The sequence below is a fragment of the Gobius niger genome (genome assembly GCF_951799975.1).
Source record: "Gobius niger genome assembly, chromosome: 17".
NCBI classification, from domain to species: Eukaryota; Metazoa; Chordata; class Actinopteri; order Gobiiformes; family Gobiidae; genus Gobius; species Gobius niger.
In genome coordinates, this window is record NC_136868.1 from 7,471,611 (window position 1) to 7,490,299 (window position 18,689).

General features: G+C 43.4%; 1 protein-coding gene across 2 annotated transcripts; it reads left to right on the top strand.

Annotated features, from left to right (window-relative positions):
• Positions 1-8,313: 8,313 nt before the first annotated feature.
• Positions 8,314-12,027, top strand: barhl2 (BarH-like homeobox 2). 2 transcript variants are annotated; one of them, XM_079574651.1, is made up of 3 exons: positions 8,314-9,266; positions 9,863-10,088; positions 10,523-12,027. In XM_079574651.1, exons 1-3 carry the CDS (start codon positions 8,723-8,725, stop codon positions 10,833-10,835), a joined length of 1,083 nt encoding a protein of 360 aa, XP_079430777.1. In that variant the 5' UTR covers positions 8,314-8,722; the 3' UTR covers positions 10,836-12,027. The 2 variants fall into 2 exon arrangements, with proteins under 2 accessions (XP_079430777.1, XP_079430778.1); XM_079574652.1 differs by having other exon boundaries at positions 8,317-9,266; positions 9,872-10,088; positions 10,523-12,022.
• The last annotated feature ends 6,662 nt before the right edge of the window (positions 12,028-18,689 follow it).

An 18,689-nucleotide genomic window follows, 5' to 3' on the forward strand; every position in this document is an offset into this window, starting at 1 on the left:
TTTTATGTTGAGGGATTTTCAAGTGAGATGTCGCAAGTTACATGTCGGGAAGTGAGGCAGCTCTGAGGAGTTTTAAACTGAATGAATCAAAAGGTGTCTTCATTGTTCCCAGTGCAACTTAAAGCTGCACTATGTAACTTTTTATGTTGAAAAAAAAAAAAAGTTCATTTTAGTGCATGTTCGACGTTTCAGTGACCCAGCGGCGGTTTGGGTGGTTAGCTTAGCGCTTTTACTTTCCATCATGGCGGCTCCGATGATGCTTAAGGATCAACTTTATTTCAGGTTTTTTTAGGATTTCTGGTAGGTTTTCGGGAATGTATACGTAACCATGGATACGGTTCAATCAGAAGTGAAAAAATTAAAAACAATTGATACAGGGGCATCCTACAGGCCATCGGGATGGTAAGTAAAGGTGCTATGCTAACCAAACATATAGCTGTGGGGTCAATTAGTAATATTACTAAAGTTACATTGTGCAGATTTAAGATTTGGAAAGATTCAAAATACACTCATGTAGTTACTTCATTTTGTAAATATCAATATGTCAACTCTAAATACTTGGCTGTTGCTAACACTAATGCTAGTTATATTGTTGTTATGTTGTATTGTAGAAGTAAAACCATATCCTAATGTATTTTTATATTCAATTTCTTTCTATTAATAAGACCTTTCAAACAAAATAATTGCTTGCATTTGTGCTGAGCGATGATTGTAGCTCCTGCTGCCATGGGGTAGACTGATAGGAGCGAGGCTGCCAACTCACGCCATCGGCCACTCACAGGAATGCAAAGTGCTTGAAGTGTCTTGCCCAAGGACATGACATCAGTCTGGACAGTGGGACACACGTCCCACTGGCGCGAGGAGGGTGAAGGTGTATGAAAAAAACAAAAACAACGGCTAACTTTTAGCAAGACATGTCTCGTAGTTGAGGCGAACTGAGCTGTGAAAGAACAAGGGTTTGGATCTTAAAAACTAAGCATCACCTCATGACGTCAGAGTGGGGAAAGTGCTTTAAGGAGGAGACAGACTAAATATGCAGGATTACTTGAATACTAATTATCTTTGTTGATGAGGGACCAATATAACAAAGATAATAAGTCAGATTGGTATTTGTGCAGGTGGATCAAGACCTTCTGAGTTCTTCTTCCACCTATTTTCAAACCAACATTACGCCAACACAGTCTGCCTGTTTAGCGGTCACATCATATTGAACACTACAAGATCGAGCATATGCATGCTGTTAACGTCCTATTCTATAAAGCTCATGTCATTTCAAACCATATCATTTGTAGCTTGACGTTACTTAAATTTCCAAAGTTTTTTTTTCTTCCCAAGTCCCTGGCACATTACGGCACAAAGTAGGGCCCTTCTTTTCATTTGACACGCGATTTTTCAGATCAGTTTTGCAGAAGAGAGGAGCGTTTTTGACACATGCAGAACTCCGCTAGTGTCAGGCTGTCACTGGAAACTTTCTCCCTCTCCCTGTGAACGTATACAGGCGGAGGGGAGGCGTGCCACTGATTTGAGAGGAGGTTTTTTTTTTCTCTTTTTTTTTGTGCGTGTCAGCTCAGATGAAAGCCCGGCTCGCTCTCCTCCTCGTTTAGACCCCGACAGCTCCACAATAGCGACGCCAATCAACTTAATGACCCTGTGATTGAAGGGGAGTGGCCAGCCCTTGTTGGACACCATCAATCTGTTGCTCTGAAGTGGAGACTGACGCCCACTGGAGAACGAGGGACAATGGTGAACCAGCTACGGCTAACTCGGCAGCCAGCTAATGGTATTAGCTAAAGATTGATAACCCAGCGGAGCCATGCCTTTGATAATCAGCAGCTTCTGACTCAAAAAGTTTCTGACAGTGAAAACAAATAACAACGCATTTCACAACTCAGCTTTAACAGTCATTTGGCTTTCATTTTAGTATATATAATGCTTTTGCTGCTTATGTGGAGCCAGATGCCCCTTGTGAGTCCTTCACCCACCCGCTGTGTATGAGTGTCGTGTGCGAGAGTGGGGCCTCGCTTCTGCCACTCTACACTCGGGCAGATGTGGCTACACCAGCAGCTTACCACGAGTGTAGAGCAAATGAAGCTTTGAGAAACTTGCCAACGCCACCACAGGCTTCTACGGCGAATACAAGGGTAAGCCATTATTATTTATATGTCACAATGTCACAAGAACGACCGTCTCTCCCCGCTCTTCACCCGTCACACCCTGAGCTGTCCTGTCTGACTTTAATTCATGAGTCAACACAAGCCAACATTATGAACACAGCAAACTCTATGTGTTCATTCATTTTCTATGTTTGTGTTACTTGTTGTAATATCATTTATCCGTATCATTTCTCACCAAGAATCATGAAGACAGCAATGATGTTCAACTATATTTATTTATTTGAATTAGGACAGTACATAGTAATCAACATGTCAGCAAAGAGCATCAATGTAAATATGCCAGAGTTAGCGTAGCTCATTTTCATCCGTATATGTGTAGTATATATATGCACATTTATATAAATCAGTGTTTTTAGGGTCAAGGAACCTTTTCATTGGGCATTGGGGAAATCATTTATTATTTGCTTTTTTTTTTTTATCATGGTTTCAGATTTGTATTTTTATTAAAGGCTTATTCAAAAAATCATTTGTCAAATTAAAATCTTTTTTTGGCTTGTGATTTAAATCATACAAGTCCAGAACCACAAACTCGACTGTACATCGGATGCCAGATTACTATTATCATTGTACATTTCGAATTGTGGTCTAAAATGGCAAACAAGACAATGAGACTGAAATCCCAATGTGCTTATTCCCTGCAGCATTCAGAGCAGTATCAATGTCTTTTAACCGAGTTCGCACATTGAATATCCCTGTTCTGGCTTTCATTGTTAGTCGTTGACCACTTTCCCTCCTCTTTATCAGAAGTAGCATCACATCACTGTAGGTCTTAAAGTCACACTGCCCGCTCAAACCCTCCATCCCCTGTCCCCTCTCTTCCCTTGGCAGCCTCCCTGTGCATTGTTGTACCACTGCGCGTGTGTCTCCAGGTAATGGGAAATGGCACGGCCCCCTCCCGGACACCGTGCTCCGGATTACCTACGTGAAGCGTGAACGTGTTTTTCGGGAATCACACATCAGGGGAAGGGACTTGTAATTATTTGTGCGCTGCCATCAGGCCCGATCAATCATTCGGTGGGTCCAGCGCTCGCAGCCATGCATGCGGCCAGCAGCGACCCTCGGTGACTGACAGCTTTGGTAATTAAGAGATTGTATAGAGCTCTTTTTCCGACTGTTAGAACAACCTTGTCAGGGCCCGGCGCGCGCTCGAATCAATGTGCTCCCCAGCGCGGGTCTCTCGCGCCAAGCATCGCCGCGGAAGGCAAAAAGGCACGCAAAGAAATCTGACCTCTAAGGCCAAAAGGGTCTCCATGTTTCCTGAGAAGTCTTGTGTTGTATTATTGAGGAAGCAGGGACTTGGAAAGGACAGGAGAGCTACAACTGGTGTCTCCAAATGTGTATGGCATCCAACTTTAAAGGTGGAAGACTTCATTCTACCTCTATTTTTGGGGACTTTGTCGATAATGACCATGAAAAGATTTTTTGAACACCATCACAAACATCTTTTCTTTGAATCCCATTTGCTGCCATTTCCCCTCATTTTTTTTTCTCCATTCTTTTTCAATTTCTTCCCAAAAAAACTTTTGACAATGTTTCCCTACGATTTCCTTTGAGATAAACTTCATATTGTTCCTTTGATGCGATCTTGTAGACATAGGTGCCCACTCGAATCTTTTTCAATTTGCCCTATGCATTTCCCTGCTTGTTTAGCTCCGTAGGTAGAGCGCCGGGTTCGCAACCACTAGTGTGTGAGATCGATCCTGACTGGGCACCCACTGGGAAGAACATAAAATCGGCGCCTTTATTTGTAGATGATATATCGCTCCAAGCATCAGCATTTACGATTGTTGTCTTGTGTTCGCTAACTCCAAAGTTGACAGTTTGATTCGCTGTAAACATTGCGTCGTTCGGCAGTCCATCTGTGACGAAACCCTTATAGGACTATTCTATACTACTGTGTGACATCATAATGAAATAAAATGTTTAATGTGATGCCTAAATCAAATTCAATTGAGGCTTGTAGTAAAGGTTTCCAGAGACAGAAAACTGTACTGGGTTGCCCCTTATGAGGAGCTTTTATTTTGTTTATAACCAGAGGGCGTGACCAGAAAACAGACTGAGAAGAAGCCTTTATGGAGAGGCGAAACTTCCTCCTCCCCAGTACAGTCGACGGCTTTGGAATCTTCTAAGGAAATTGAGTGGCTGTTCTCATTGGCACATGTTTTCATCAACAATTATAAATATTTGTGTGAGATTATTTCAATATTGATTCATTATTTCTTCATGGGACGAATGAAAAGCACGAGTTACAACACAACAAAGCGATAATGGACTTAAATATTTCACTCTGTTTTGAATCTCCAGCAAAACACAGTCCTTTCTTTTAGGCTTGGGGCCGACAAAATGACACAGTATTCGCTTGTTCAAGAAGAAAAAGGGAAAAAGAAAAGCCACAGGCACATTTGAAAGTGAAAGTTGCCCTCATACTTTGAAAATGCCGTTCTATTTCTATCACCGCTTTGTTTCGATATTTGACAAACCGCTTTGACAAACTTAAAGAACGCTCCGACGACGTGCTGCATACGTTTTTTTTTTTTTTTTTGGGTTCCATTCGAACGACAAGAGCAGACTATTTCTACCTGGATATTCTGCAACATAATAATGCGGGCCCTGAATGCCACGTGTTTCATTATGAGGCGACTGCTGTTTATAAAGGTGAGATAATATACGACGTGTCCATCCTGAACGGCCCCACGCAAATGTCACCGCGCTCCCTTTCCCGCAACCTTTGGTCCATCGAGTCCATCGACACCACGCCGAGGAAATTTAGCATCGGAAATGGGACCCACGCGCATTACATTTCATCAATCTGGAGTGAGGAGAAGACGAGGAATGGTGAAAAGCCATGTATGAGTCTGAAAGTAAGTATGTTGTGGAGATATATTGGTCTATGATGCAGTGATTTATAAATACCTCCAGCAAACATGTTTTATTTTTCCTCTTCTGGATCTGCATTGGCACAATCATTCATTTACAACCTTTGATTGTGGTGGTTTGAAAGACATGCAAGTTGGTGATGCACGTGGAATAGAGTTGTTGAGAACAATGGTGTGAGGACTCGAGCAATGATTTTAATGACTTTTGTAAAAATCTAAATTAGCATTATTTTATAAATAAAGGAAAAAAGCGGAGAGCGTGTCTTTGGGTCATTCACTTTTTCGTAGGTCCACTTTAAGGATCCAGGTACAAAAGAGGAGGTGATCCGAGGCACTCTGACTTAAATAACAATGCTTTAATCAAACAGGGACATCACAATAGCAATTATTTCAGAATCAATTATGAGATTGTTTTGTGGAAAAGGTCATTGTTTCTTTTTCCCATTTGGCAAGAAGATTATAAGTGGGTCACATGACAGATTTGTGTAATAATGTTGAAACACGACAAAAATTCTACATGAGTACGTGTGACTAAAAAAGTGTAATATAAAAAAAATGAACGCATTTGATCAAATGTAATGTATGAATCATTGCTTCTAAGAGATACATTTAGTCCCAGTATTGTTGAAATGACACATTTGAGTCGAGGCATTGAGAATATTTATTGATCTTTATTGACACAGAGGATTAGTATCTGACAACAAATCGTACATGGCCTTTACACAGCTCAGAGTAAGATATTCTCCACCATCTGTCTGCACCTGCCACTGCTGCATCAGCTCTGTATTCCCACAAGGCCCTGATTATCTGATTAGCTACAACATATTCACATGTAGCACATGGTGTCATAAACCTAAAATACATGTTACGTCTGAGTTACATTTGTATTTAGTCGCATGGTCCGTGACCAAGAGCCGGTGAAGTGTTTGGAGAAAATCTCTGACAAAGGAGAAGAATGAAATGCTAGATTGTTGACCTTCAAAGTAATGAAGTCATTGTTGAAATATTTGGCAGTAGCAGTTGCCATATTGTGTTGTGCATAATTTGTTATATTATTATAATTATTACCTTGAGAACTTTACTTCTACATGTATTATTTATTTAAAGGTTAAACTTACAGTAAGTGCCACTTATGATTTTACCTGATCATATTTTATTACTGCAGCTAATACTGTGTCTTGTAAAATGTCCTCAATTCAAGAGGCAACTTTTTCTTGTTTATTAATTTAACAATCGAGAATTAAAACCATTTCCCCAATTGCCTGTCGGCTTTGTCCAGCTTAATGTATTCAGTGGTGGAGTGAGAGAACAAACACAAACCTATGATATTAATCACAGTAATAAATCGGGCTCATGTTTAACCTCGCACCTGTCCGTAAACGCGGCTTGAGGATCTGTAAAAACGCTGCTGCGTGACCCAAAGGTCGCCCTCGGTGCAGTGGCAGCGCGCGCACGGAGCCGCGCGCGGATCAATGCGGTGGCAGTCAGTGAACAGGCCCCATCATGAGGCATCACTGAGGCCGATGAGACCATACACATCCGAACTGGTAGCGTTCAATGCGCTCCCGCGGCGCCGCAGACCTCATCAAGTCATTGATCCACAGCGTTTGTGTTGACGCAGCTGACTGACAGCGGTGCGCATCGCTTTGATCCGCTCACGTTCATCGGGAGTGCATCGCGGCAGGACGCGCGCGTGACGGTGTGGACTCTCCAGCTCCTCAGTCCAGACCAGACCAGGTCCAGCCCCGGTTCGGGGAGTCTCGGGTCCAGCTCTTGTGCAGAGGAGCTTGAGCCGCAGGACCGCGCATCGCTTCGCTTTGTCGCCGCCTGCTGCTCACTCTGTGCCTCGGTCTGGGAGCACGTCCACACGGCTGACAGGCGCCGACACACGCGCTATATCTGATCTCTCTATTCATTTAACCTCTGCGGCAGCGAAACCTGTACATGAGATCAATATCTACAATTTTAGGCTAAACTTGTATAAAATGTCAAGTCTTTTATAACAAAAATAATCATAATTTAACCAGATTTCAAATATTTTTTTCTGACCAATGATGAAAACCCTGCACCAGCAGTGTCAATCTCCTCAAGGTAATTTTAATAAAATGTAAAAAGTTTGCAATGAATGATAAGTGCTAAGATTTAATAAATATAGTGACAATATTAAAATATATTATGATGTACTCAGTGCCCTCAACATGAATTAAATTGTAAGTAAGAAATAATAATAAACATCACTTGAATTTTGTTAAAAAATATTTCCCAAAACAATTACAGTAAAATATAAAATAATAAAATAAAAAGTGCAACATGAAAGACACCAAAACTTGTTAATTCGGATGCGTAAAAAGCGTATTCTTCCAAAACACAAACGGATGAAGGAAAAACACCGTCACTTAAAAATAATCATTTCATGTTGGTTAAATTGTTAAAAGGATCGACATCTCACCGTTGTTGTCGTCTTTGTTAAACCTGTAGCAAAAAAAATAAGCAAAGAAAATAACGCAAGGGAAAAAGAATTTAAACAAAAAAATACAAACTCTTCTTAAATCCTCTCCGTGCGTAAAGCTGACCCACCGAGCGCCATCTCCACGTGCGTCTGCCTCCCCTCGCTGCTGCGGCTGCCGTGTGCGCGTCCGTGTCCTGGAGCAGAGCGCACACTTTCTCCTACCTTTTGAAACGCTCATTAGCGCCTCATAATGACTTTACTAATTAGGATGACACGGTTATTAACAAGACGCGCTGTCACTCCGCCCCGCGCCCAAATATGACGACCCCCTTTCTGAGGAAAAAGGGCAGGAGTCCCACGACGCGCGACTCCAGCACTTTTTAAGAGTTTGTTTTTTGATTCAAATACATTTCTGCTAAATTTACCTGGGCGACGTTTCTGTATGATTAAAAAAAACAAAAAAAAACACATGTAGAAAGGTTTAGATAATTGCACGTAACGCGACTGCAGCTCGAAATAATTTGCTCTAACCATTAATAATTTCTACGCGAATTCTACTTTAAACACAAGTTCTTGTTTGTTGCATGGCCTCAAAGCACAAGTCTTCCTGATTCTAAAGAGCTGCACACTCGCTTCCATTGAGTTGAATGGCTGCCTCGCCGCGTCTAGATAAAGAAACAACTCTGTGATTGGTGGAGGGCAGGAGCCGGTCGGGGACGCGGGGCCAATGGAAACGGAGCATGCGCCGAAGGAGTGGGGGGGCGAGGTAGAAAAAGGCGTCTCGTGTTTATTATAAAGGAGAAAATATTAATTCCCCCTCGCCGTGGGCCGTGACGTCAGTATAGGAAGTCATTGTAGAGCAACACCAGAGCGATTAGCAGCAAAAAGGGGGAGGCCGATGTCGAGGAGTCAGCCCCTGTATATCTCTGTATACAGCTCAACTTTTAACACAAAGTTCAATATCCAAACAGCGGAGCACCGGGACGCAGCGCGCATCAGCCTCTCCACGCGTCTCCACTGCGCGTAACACCGGGACGGAGTGAACACTGTCGTGCGTAAAACGTGGATTTTCTTCTCCTTTTGGGTTTATTGGCATCGACTTAGAGATTTTTCGTTGTTGTTGTTGTTGTTGCTGCTGAATGAAAGTTTTTTGCCACTAACTTCCTTTGGACGAGCGTTGCGTCGCTGTTGTTATGAAGACCTCATTCGTCTCGCACTGAAATATGGAAGCGTCCAGCGGGTCCAGTTTTGGAATAGACACTATTTTATCCAACGCGTCAAACTCCGCCGCGCTCATGAACGGAGACTTTCGCCTGAGCGACAGAACCGTGGACTTCAGGCAGCAGCAGACCCCGTCCCCATGCTCGGAGATAGACACTGTGGGCACCGGCCCCTCGTCCCCCATCTCGGTCAACATGGAGTCCCCGGACGGCCTCCCGCAGCACCTTCACCACCATCACCACAACAGCCACGGGCCAGCCTCAGGGCTGCCGCTCTCCCCCCAACCCCAGCCGCAGCAGCCGCTCAACGGGGCCGGCTGCGCCCCTAGGACTGCCACCTCCTCTTTCCTCATTAAAGACATTCTGGGAGACAGCAAACCGCTGGCTGCATGTGCACCCTACAGCACCAGCGTGTCCTCCCCACACCACACCCCCAAACCCGAAAGTGCCACGGCCCCGGACGCCTTCAGGCCCAAACTGGAGCTGGACGAGAACCGAAAGTTACTGGATAAAAGGGACGAGCTGCAAGGAGAGCTCAAGTGCAACGGTACGTCCCTTTTCATTTCGATTTATATTCAACAGCTTTCACGTTACAGCACCTCAAATCACGTTGCTTTATTTGCACAAATACAGTTGTAGAAACGTGTGTTATAATATGTGGGTCATGCGCCTAATTCATTTTATTATTTTAAAACATATTTACAATTGGGTAAAAATATAATAAAATAGGAAAATGACTATAAATAATTCCATGGCCTGTAATAGTAAAACGAATAATTGTAATCCTTGTTTATTTGCTGGAGTGGCGTAAAGCCTTGTCAGCCTTGTAGTTTTCCCGAGCGTGGGCCTCCCTCGTGGGTCAATTAGAGAGATTATAGTTCCTTCTGGAGGGGATCATGGCGCGCAGAAAAACAGCTAAAACACAGATGGACTGACATATAGATTTTTCCCATCCCAGGACGACAAAAATGTGAGCTGACAGCGTGTGTTACACTTTATTAAGCTGCGTCCCCCACGCGTTTGTAATTGTTGTTATGAAGTGTAAATACAAAAGTGTGTTATTTAGGGAGGGTGTCATATTTAAAAATACTGTCGCAAATAAAATAGCCGTGTGTCTAACGATGTGTGCTGTGACCGGCACAGGGACTATAGAAGAGGGAGATCGAGAGATTTCTAGCAGCAGAGACAGTCCGCCGGCGCGCTCCAAAAAACCTCGCAAAGCCCGGACAGCCTTCACCGACCACCAGCTCAACCAGCTGGAGCGCAGCTTTGAGCGCCAGAAATACCTCAGCGTACAGGACCGCATGGACCTGGCAGCGGCACTCAACCTGACAGACACACAAGTCAAGACCTGGTACCAAAACAGACGGTGAGTCCAGACACACTTCATTCATTTATAACTGAAAAATAGCACAAATAATACTATAAGGCTGATTAACTCGCACTCAGGGGGATATCCAGCCTGTTGTGGTGTGTGTGTGCATAATGCTTGTAGACCCAGGGTAGACATGGCTTAAACACGTGTATAACTGTGCTGAATATTCCTGAAGATGAGTCGTGTAGAGCCGCTGTTGTGCACAGATGAAAGCCTTGTTATGGCTCAGAATGTGGGTTAATGAATGCTCGCTCTGCTCTGTTCGCGCCGTGCAGGTACGGCGCTCAGAAGTTGGTGTGAAACGGGTTCAGTTCGTCCTCTTTGGCCAATTAAAGCGCGCCGCTGCCATAATTAGCGCGTGCATACTAATGGTGTCGGCGCGTGGGGAATTTCAATAATTGATGTGTTGTATTTTGATCTGATTTCAGGACCAAGTGGAAGAGGCAAACGGCGGTGGGACTTGAGCTGTTGGCTGAGGCGGGAAACTACTCGGCCTTACAGAGAATGTTCCCGTCGCCCTATTTCTACCACCCGAGTCTGCTGGGCACCGTGGACGGAACCACAGCCGCTGCGGCCGCGGCCGCCATGTACAGCAGCATGTACCGGACTCCCTCTGCGCCGCACCCCGGCCTGCAGAGACCTCTGGTCCCCAGGGTGCTTATTCACGGCCTCGGGCCCGGCGGACAGCCGGCTCTGAACCCTCTTTCAAACGGTATGCCGGGCGCTCCGCACCCGCGGTAAAGGAGCGCTTTGGACGCTGAGCAGCGCAGCTCAAAAACTTGAAGGAGGCACAGGAAAGGACTTTACCGAACAAAGACTAAAGGAGGAACTATATACCAGCCGCGGCCCGGACACAGAGGACTGCTTATGTCTGATTATCTGTTTGTTTGTCTTTTGTACAAATCCACTTACATTAGAATAAACTTATAAAGTTTATTAGATGGACAAGATCGGAATGAATAAAGAAGTAATGATACTAATTTAACGCGGCTTCTGTGCAATTCAGTCCAAATTCATTTTTAACTAAACCTTTTTATAAAATGTAAAAACGTAAATATACCAAAAATAATAAAGTAAAAAATCCTGTTGTGGATTATACATGAGTGTATGGATCAGGCCGACTTTAGAGACTCGTCTCTCTGTGTTTGAAGCTCTAATAATTTGTGTTTTAAACCGCACTGCCTTATGGCCTGATAATGGTCAGACATGAATAATCTACATAAATAAAACAGTAGCATACTAAGTTTTGTCTTTTAAAATATTTGATCACAAAGTGTCAGTCTAGAGCAGCGCGTAAACGCGTGCGCAGTGGTCCGTGGTGATGTGCGCGGGACGCTGCAGCTGATTGTGTCTGAGTGGATGATGAGCCGGACACTGGGAATGTGGCCTTGGCTCCGCAGCTGCTCTGGAGCCCAGTGCGCACAATAAGGCGCACTTCTCAGCTCAAGGATCAGCGCTGGAAACAAAGTGCGGATAACGTGCACGGCCTTGTTCCACGAAGAGAGGAACAGGCTCAGCCTCAGTCCGCTGTGTGGCTCACTGACCGTTCTCAATCTGAATACTTTCCCCACCACCAATTGTGCTTCGGTATTTAACTGCGTCTCTGTCTGATGTTAAAGTTTAGCGCCATATATAAATATTTTTGAACAGATTAATACCACGGGAAACAAACGTGTTTTCCAAGCTGAGATTTGGACGCGCCCTGGAGACTGTGCCATGTGTAAACGCCTCGGGGCTCGTTTGTTTGGGTTCCTTCACTTTGAACCCATTACTTATTAGAGTCAGTCCAATTGACCTTTGGTGCTCAGTGATGAGGCAGCGCAGACCTTTCGCCGCTGTGCGTAAACACTATTAACTTTCACCTTCACATTTTTTAAACGGAAAAGCTTGACCAATTACAGCCATTTTATTTAATTCTTAAATTAGAAAAAAAAAAAAAAGAAATAAAAAGTGGCCTTGTGAACAATCCCCTCCTTTCACTTATTAACACGTTTAACAAATAACGATTTTTGAAGTTATATTTTTGGTTTCAACATATTTCTTATTTAAAATGAATCCCTATATGTCTATGCATTTGGGTCGATTCTTTTTTAACTTGTTTAATTTTTTAACAGTGTAATTTAGTCTTTATTACGAGATGTGAGGCCTTTTAAAACGAAGTTGCGTGTTTTTGAGTCAAACGTTCACAGATTGGTTGGCACTTTTTTAATGGAACAGAATGAAATTAGAACCTTCGTTTGCCAAGTGCATCAGTGGAAGAAAATATTTAGCTACATTTAAATAAATGCGTGGATCTGCGTAAGGACGTCTCCGCGCCACAGAGGCTCAATTAAAGGTCTAGTTCTAGAGACAAACATTTCTTCTCTCATTCTCTTGTTCAGTGTTTTGCGTGAGGCGACGTCTTTTTTGTGAAAGGTTGGGTCCTCATGTTAAAAAAAAAAAAAAAAAAGAAAGAAATCTTGACCGGCCATGGCACCGCGCGTATCGCGACAAAACCCTCCGAACCACGCGTATCACGACGCGACTGAGGGAGAATATTAGCCCAGCATATTGACCCTGGAGCTTGTGGCCATTACCGCAGTGTGTTAGCGGCGGACGCATGTTGTTCATATGCATGACTTGTGCGCCATTATTTATTTATCGCAGCTCTGCGGGTGGACGGGCGGGGGAGGAAAGAGAGAGAGAGAGTGTGTGGGTGAGAGAGAGGGGGGGGAGGCGGTTCTGCCAGCTCTTCCAATTCATTAATAATAGGCCCCAGCCATAACCATAAGCAGCAGTGAATTAATAAGGCTCTACCTGCCTCATTGGACTAACGCTTTTAGGGGTTTTACGCAAATGGATCGGAACGGCAGCTGCGTAAAGGCCAACTGTGACTCCTCTGAACGCGCTTTCGCCACAATCTTATAATCGCGGGCTCCACTATTTACTCTCCAGGGCTTCCATTATTAATACTATTGAGAGAGGAATTGTGGGGGCCAAATGTATCTCTTCTTGTGCGCCCATAAATATTTCAGACCGTTTTAAGTTTGATCAGTGCGTCAGATGGTTTTCAACATTACGTCGTTTTCAGTGTCAACATTTGATAGCAGGGATTTAAATGTTTGTATTTCGACATTTTTAGCTTTTTGTTTTATCCAGAGACAAAAAAAACTAAAAAAAAAACTCTCAGCTTCCCCAGAACCACATCTTAAAATGCAGTTTCTAAAAGTCAGGCTTAAAATGTGATCACAACAAAACCACTACAGTCTAATTTAAAAGCTTAAAGCAATTTATCCCAACTATACATACTGTACACACTATCTTGACAAATAATGTATTAATTATCCCAATAGACAAAAAGCCTTGTAATTTTGTGCTCACGAAATGTGGCCAAATCTCAAACCGTTTTCATGTTAATAATTGTATAATAATTACAAATTGCTTTTAACATGACACTCTTAAGCGATCGAGTATTAATGAACATGTGAATTAAATCACATGTAAGGATTAATAATTAACAACCTTGATACACATGCTCATTTTTTAAAAAGTCACATTTTAAAAGGGGGAAAACATAATGTGTTTGGGATTATGGACCATTACTGTAGAAATCTTAGCTTAAAACAATATTAAAAAGTATCGTGAAAAGAGCCATGGCCGGGTCACTAACTAAGAGAGTATCGTCCAAATGCTTTCCCGTGCCCTCCATTATTTCACAATTTAATCTCCATCGGTTCATTTTCCCGGAATACATTTGACGACACAATCCCGAGCTTTGAGTAATGGTGGAGATCAATGCCGCGGCTTTTAGTTTATTCCCTGACAAAAAGCTCATGACGGGGCCAATATGAGATCGGCAAATAACTATAAATGTAATGCACGGTGGTTGTCGTTTTGTGATCGCCTGGAGTTTGGTGAAAGATGAGCAGCTCCTCGCGAAAAAAACACAAAGCGCGGAGGAAAAGGGCAGCAGACTGAATAAAGAGGATTAGGCCTTTTCTCTTTACACCACGCACATTATCCACAACAGATGGGCTTTTGGAGAGTCCTCTGCCTCTCGCCCGGAGGAACCTGCCTGGGCACTTTAATTGCCACTTTTTTTTTTTCTTTTTTTTTTTTTCTTCCCCTCCTGATGTAATGCTGGGATATCTGTTTCATTACAATAATGAGCTAACACTTGCTCTCCTTGGCCTCTCATTATCACATCTCCTACATCACTCACTGAACATGAATCTCAAGCCTCTTTCTCCTTCTCCCACCCCCACCTCCCTCATCTCCAAAAAAAAAAAAAAAAAATCCCCCAAGTTCTCAGATGGATCCTGGACAGTGCAGGGCTGCAGCTGTTGCCTCCCACTGCTCCTCTCTGTGAGTGTGCGGACCGGCGTTACAACACTGCAGGCTTTTCTCTGCAGCCTGTAGAATGTGGAGCTCCTTTGACTCGTTTTCAAACCAAATAGATGGCACATTCATTTGCGCCGTTGGACGAACAAATAGGTTTGAACACAGCCATCTTAACTGCTGTCTGAATGATAAAAACATCTGAATCTTCTGTCCCCATACAACATTCTAGTGGTTTTTATCACCTTTGCTCTGCCCGATCCCGTCAGACCTCGGAAGCTAAGCGGGGAAGGGCCTGGTTTGTACTCGGATGGGAGACTGTGTGGGAAACACCAAGAAGCCCATGGTGAATGTAGTGTGTGAGTGAGTGGTTGGTGATGGCACATACTGGTAGTAGGGCAGGGCGATATGGACAAAAATCTATATCACGATATAAAAAACAAATATCACAATAACAATATCTTTGGCGATATAATGGAAAATGGACAAATTACTTCAAAATCCCAGCTTTACGTCTACTGGGAAGATTAATTCAGTGATATTTTAGGTAACGCTTTATATTAAGGTGTGCTCATTAAGTCTTTATAAGGTACTAATAAGCGTTAATAACATGCTTGTAAAGTATTAACACACTTCTTGTTATACTTATATCTGTTAACATACTAATAGCACTAATAATACGCTTATTCATAGCCAACCCTAAACCAAACCCTAACCTGAAAATGATTACTAATGCTTATTAATATTTAATGAGCACACTTGATATAAAGCAAAACCATGTTTTATTATCTTTTTTTTTTTCCAGCATACTCATTTCCTCACAAATATGATCTACTCAAACAGTTTACATCCTCAATTTCACTTTATTTGTAAGCGTCTGCCCCGGTCCACTACATTCAGTGTTGATGTTGCGCTGATGGAGCTGAGCAGAACATCAATTATTTTGTGTCCAAATTAACGATATCAAAAAAGTTATTTTGCGATGACGATATGCGATGAGATATGGCCCACCCACAACTGGTAGCCTTGCTTCTGTCAGTCTACTCGTGGGCAGCTGTGGCTACAATAGTAGCTCACCACCACTTAGAATGCAGTGAATGAATAATGCAATATAAAGCGTCTTTGAGTGTCCAGAAAACCAGTGCATTATGCTTATTATTATTATTATTATTTATCACCCTCTCTGGAGGGGTTTGAGCACCCAAATGACCCTGGGAGCTCTGTTGTCGGGGGCTTCGTGCCCCTGGTAGGTTCTCCCATGGCAAACAGGTCCTATAGGTGACGGGTCAGACAAAGAGGTTCAGAAGCCCTTTATGAGAGACCAACAGGCCCGGTTAGAACCGTGAGGCCGTCCTTATGTGGACCCACCACCTGCAGGAGGAGCCATAAGGGGCTGATGCAATGGGATTTGGGCAACTCCAACGGCTGCCCCCACGACCCGGAAAGGGAAAAGTGGAAGAAAATGGATGGATGGATGGATGGATGGATGGATGGATGGATGGATGGATATTATTTATCACCACAAGATGTCCTTCCATATGGGACATCATCTCAAAGTGGTGTTTCGGATTACATTGGGGCAGGTGTAGCTTATAGTTAAATGATGCTCATTAACCACTTGTCACTTCTCAAGGTCTACCTGTAAAACAGAGAGATTACTTTGTACATGTGCTTTGTTTAATGGATTTAAAGCAACTGACGCACAGTGAGAGTGATAATATTAATATTGTTACACCGGTGCTAGTTTCAAATATATCCTGTTCAAGTATTAATTGGTAGGACTTAATGGGCTTCTTTTGAATAACTGAATGAACTTCTAATCAATCAAATGAAATCACGTTTGTGGTTTTAGTTTTTTCACCACATCTTTAAATGATTAGATTCATGAATGATGCTGCTTTTGCTTTCACCTTCTCATTCAGTTCAAGGAGGTCAGGCCAGCAATTGTAACGTTGCACACATCAGGTACGGATTCCTGAACGATGACTATTTCTTTTGCATCATTTATCTGGCGATGGGTCTGAATGCCGATGGGACACAGAACATGACATCACCTCAGCAGGACAACGCTAGCTTAAGCTAATCCAAACTAACCCTAAACCTAACCCTACTCCTAACCTTACAAAACCCATTTATTTGATTAATTGCATTAATGTTGCGGGAAGGAAAGTGGAGGTGACGTAAATTCCTGTGGAGGTCTGGAGCTCCATTGATCAAGTTCAGACCCTCTTGTTTATTTGAGGTGAAACAACCAAGTCCTTTAATGCTGCCCCTGAACACAACATGCATCAACACCTGGTCTCTTCTTGGTTTTTATCATCGTGCCCAGCCTTATATAGTCTTGCGTGTTAATGAAAAAGAGTGGTTTTCTGGGAGAATATAAAATTAGAAAAGCACGTCCGTCACATGGTCCTTGTCGTCCATTCTGCCTCTGTGAACCTTCGTTTGTAACAGCGACGACTTCTTGTTGACACAGAGGGCTCTGTGTGTTGAACAAAGCTCTGAGCCGAAGCCCGTTCCGGCGGACAAGTTCCCCTCGCTCACCGCCACAGAGTTTAAATGGCCTCATCATTTCGGCAAATCCAGCCGGTCTCCTTTCTTTATCTCATCTCCCTCTTCTCTCTCTTTCTTTCTTCCCTTTCTCTCTCTTTTTGTCAAGTGACAGGACAGCTGATGGCACAGACGCTACCTTTCAAGTTTCAACCGCCGCTCGACCGCAAAGAGAAAGAGAGAAGCAAAAAAAAGAAAAAAAGAAAGTCTGTCAGCATATATGTCAAAAGCTTCAATTTCTACAGTGCAATTAGGGGTCTCATCACAGCGGAGCCATGTCAGGATTCATTATGCCTCAACAACGGCTAATTGCTTCAAGGTTAAAGTAACAGATCTGACGGCATTATATTTTAAGTGACAGTCTCAAATTCGGCGGGTGTTTCGCGGAGCAACTGGATGACATTATGAGGGAGAGTGGTTTGGAAACGACAGGGCGTGCGGGCGGGTGCGGGGGGCTGCGAGGCAATTGGAATTACTCCGTGATTGGTTGGAGCTGGTCTCTGAGGAGCAGACTGCGCAGACAGGAAAAAGAAGAAGAAGGAAAAAAGCAGGAGTAGGAGAGTGCTTAGGTTTGCGGTTGTAAAGGAAGGACAAATAGAGAGCGCTTTGCAAACATTATTCAAACGGGGGTTGTTCTGAGGGCGACGCGCAAACCTTTAGGATGCAGACGGGAGGCAAGTGCAGTGCAGTACCGCTGACGGCCAGGTGGGGCTGGCTCCAGGAGGAATCAGGGAGGAAAAGTCCTATGTTTTTGTGTGCAGAACATATCTCTTTTTTGACACATCTTCAACCGTCGTGTCACAAAAGATACCTCCACTACAAGTCACACAATTACTTTAAGAAGTTTATATGGAATGCAGAACCGACTGTAATTGCTTCGAGGTTCATTGATCAGCAATCACAGTAACAAACATAATTCCTATCACAATCTTTACATGTTTGAGACTTTCTGTTGTTAGGAATAACCAAGCAACCTTTCGAAAACCATCAGAAACTGCTAAAAAAAAAACATGCTTGTTACTTGTTCGAAGCACAATTGGCTTTACAACAAAATCAATCAATCTATCTATGGTTTTGTATAGCCTAGTATCACAATGAGAGTTGCCTCACAGGACTTTACTCACGTTAAAGGAATTAAAGGGACAGGCCACCGTTTTTCCATACTGAGATATGTTCTTACCTGGGCTTAGGCGAGTTGATGCGTACCTGTCTGGTCTTTGTGCGTTCCTATAGCTCCAAATGAGGGTGAAGTTGGAAGCGACCAAGCTCTTCCACGGGCACGCACCAAAACCAGACAGATATGTATCAACTCGTCTAAGCTCAGGTAAGAACGTATTTCAGTATGGAAGAATGGTGGCCTGTTCCTTCAAAGCAGTACACGAGACATTGTAAAGTTCAGGCAAATGAAGTGTCCAGACAAACGTAATCTCCAAACGACACTCAAAAAACCCCTGGGAGAAAAAAGAAACCTCGGGAAGGACCACAGAAGGAGAGATCCACTCCCATGGACGGACAGGCTATCGAAACCCATGGCTGATGGGAGTCCCTCAGCAGACAAGCTCGCAGATCGTCCAGTCCTTGTTGGAGCTTCAGTTCTTCTTGTCCAATCCTGTAGGCGGGGTTCCTCTGTTCCTTCACAAACAGGGCTGAAGACCAAGACACCAACAAACCACAACGACTGAAACAGGTTCTCACGGGGGGAGGGACCGGGGACACCATATGAATAGA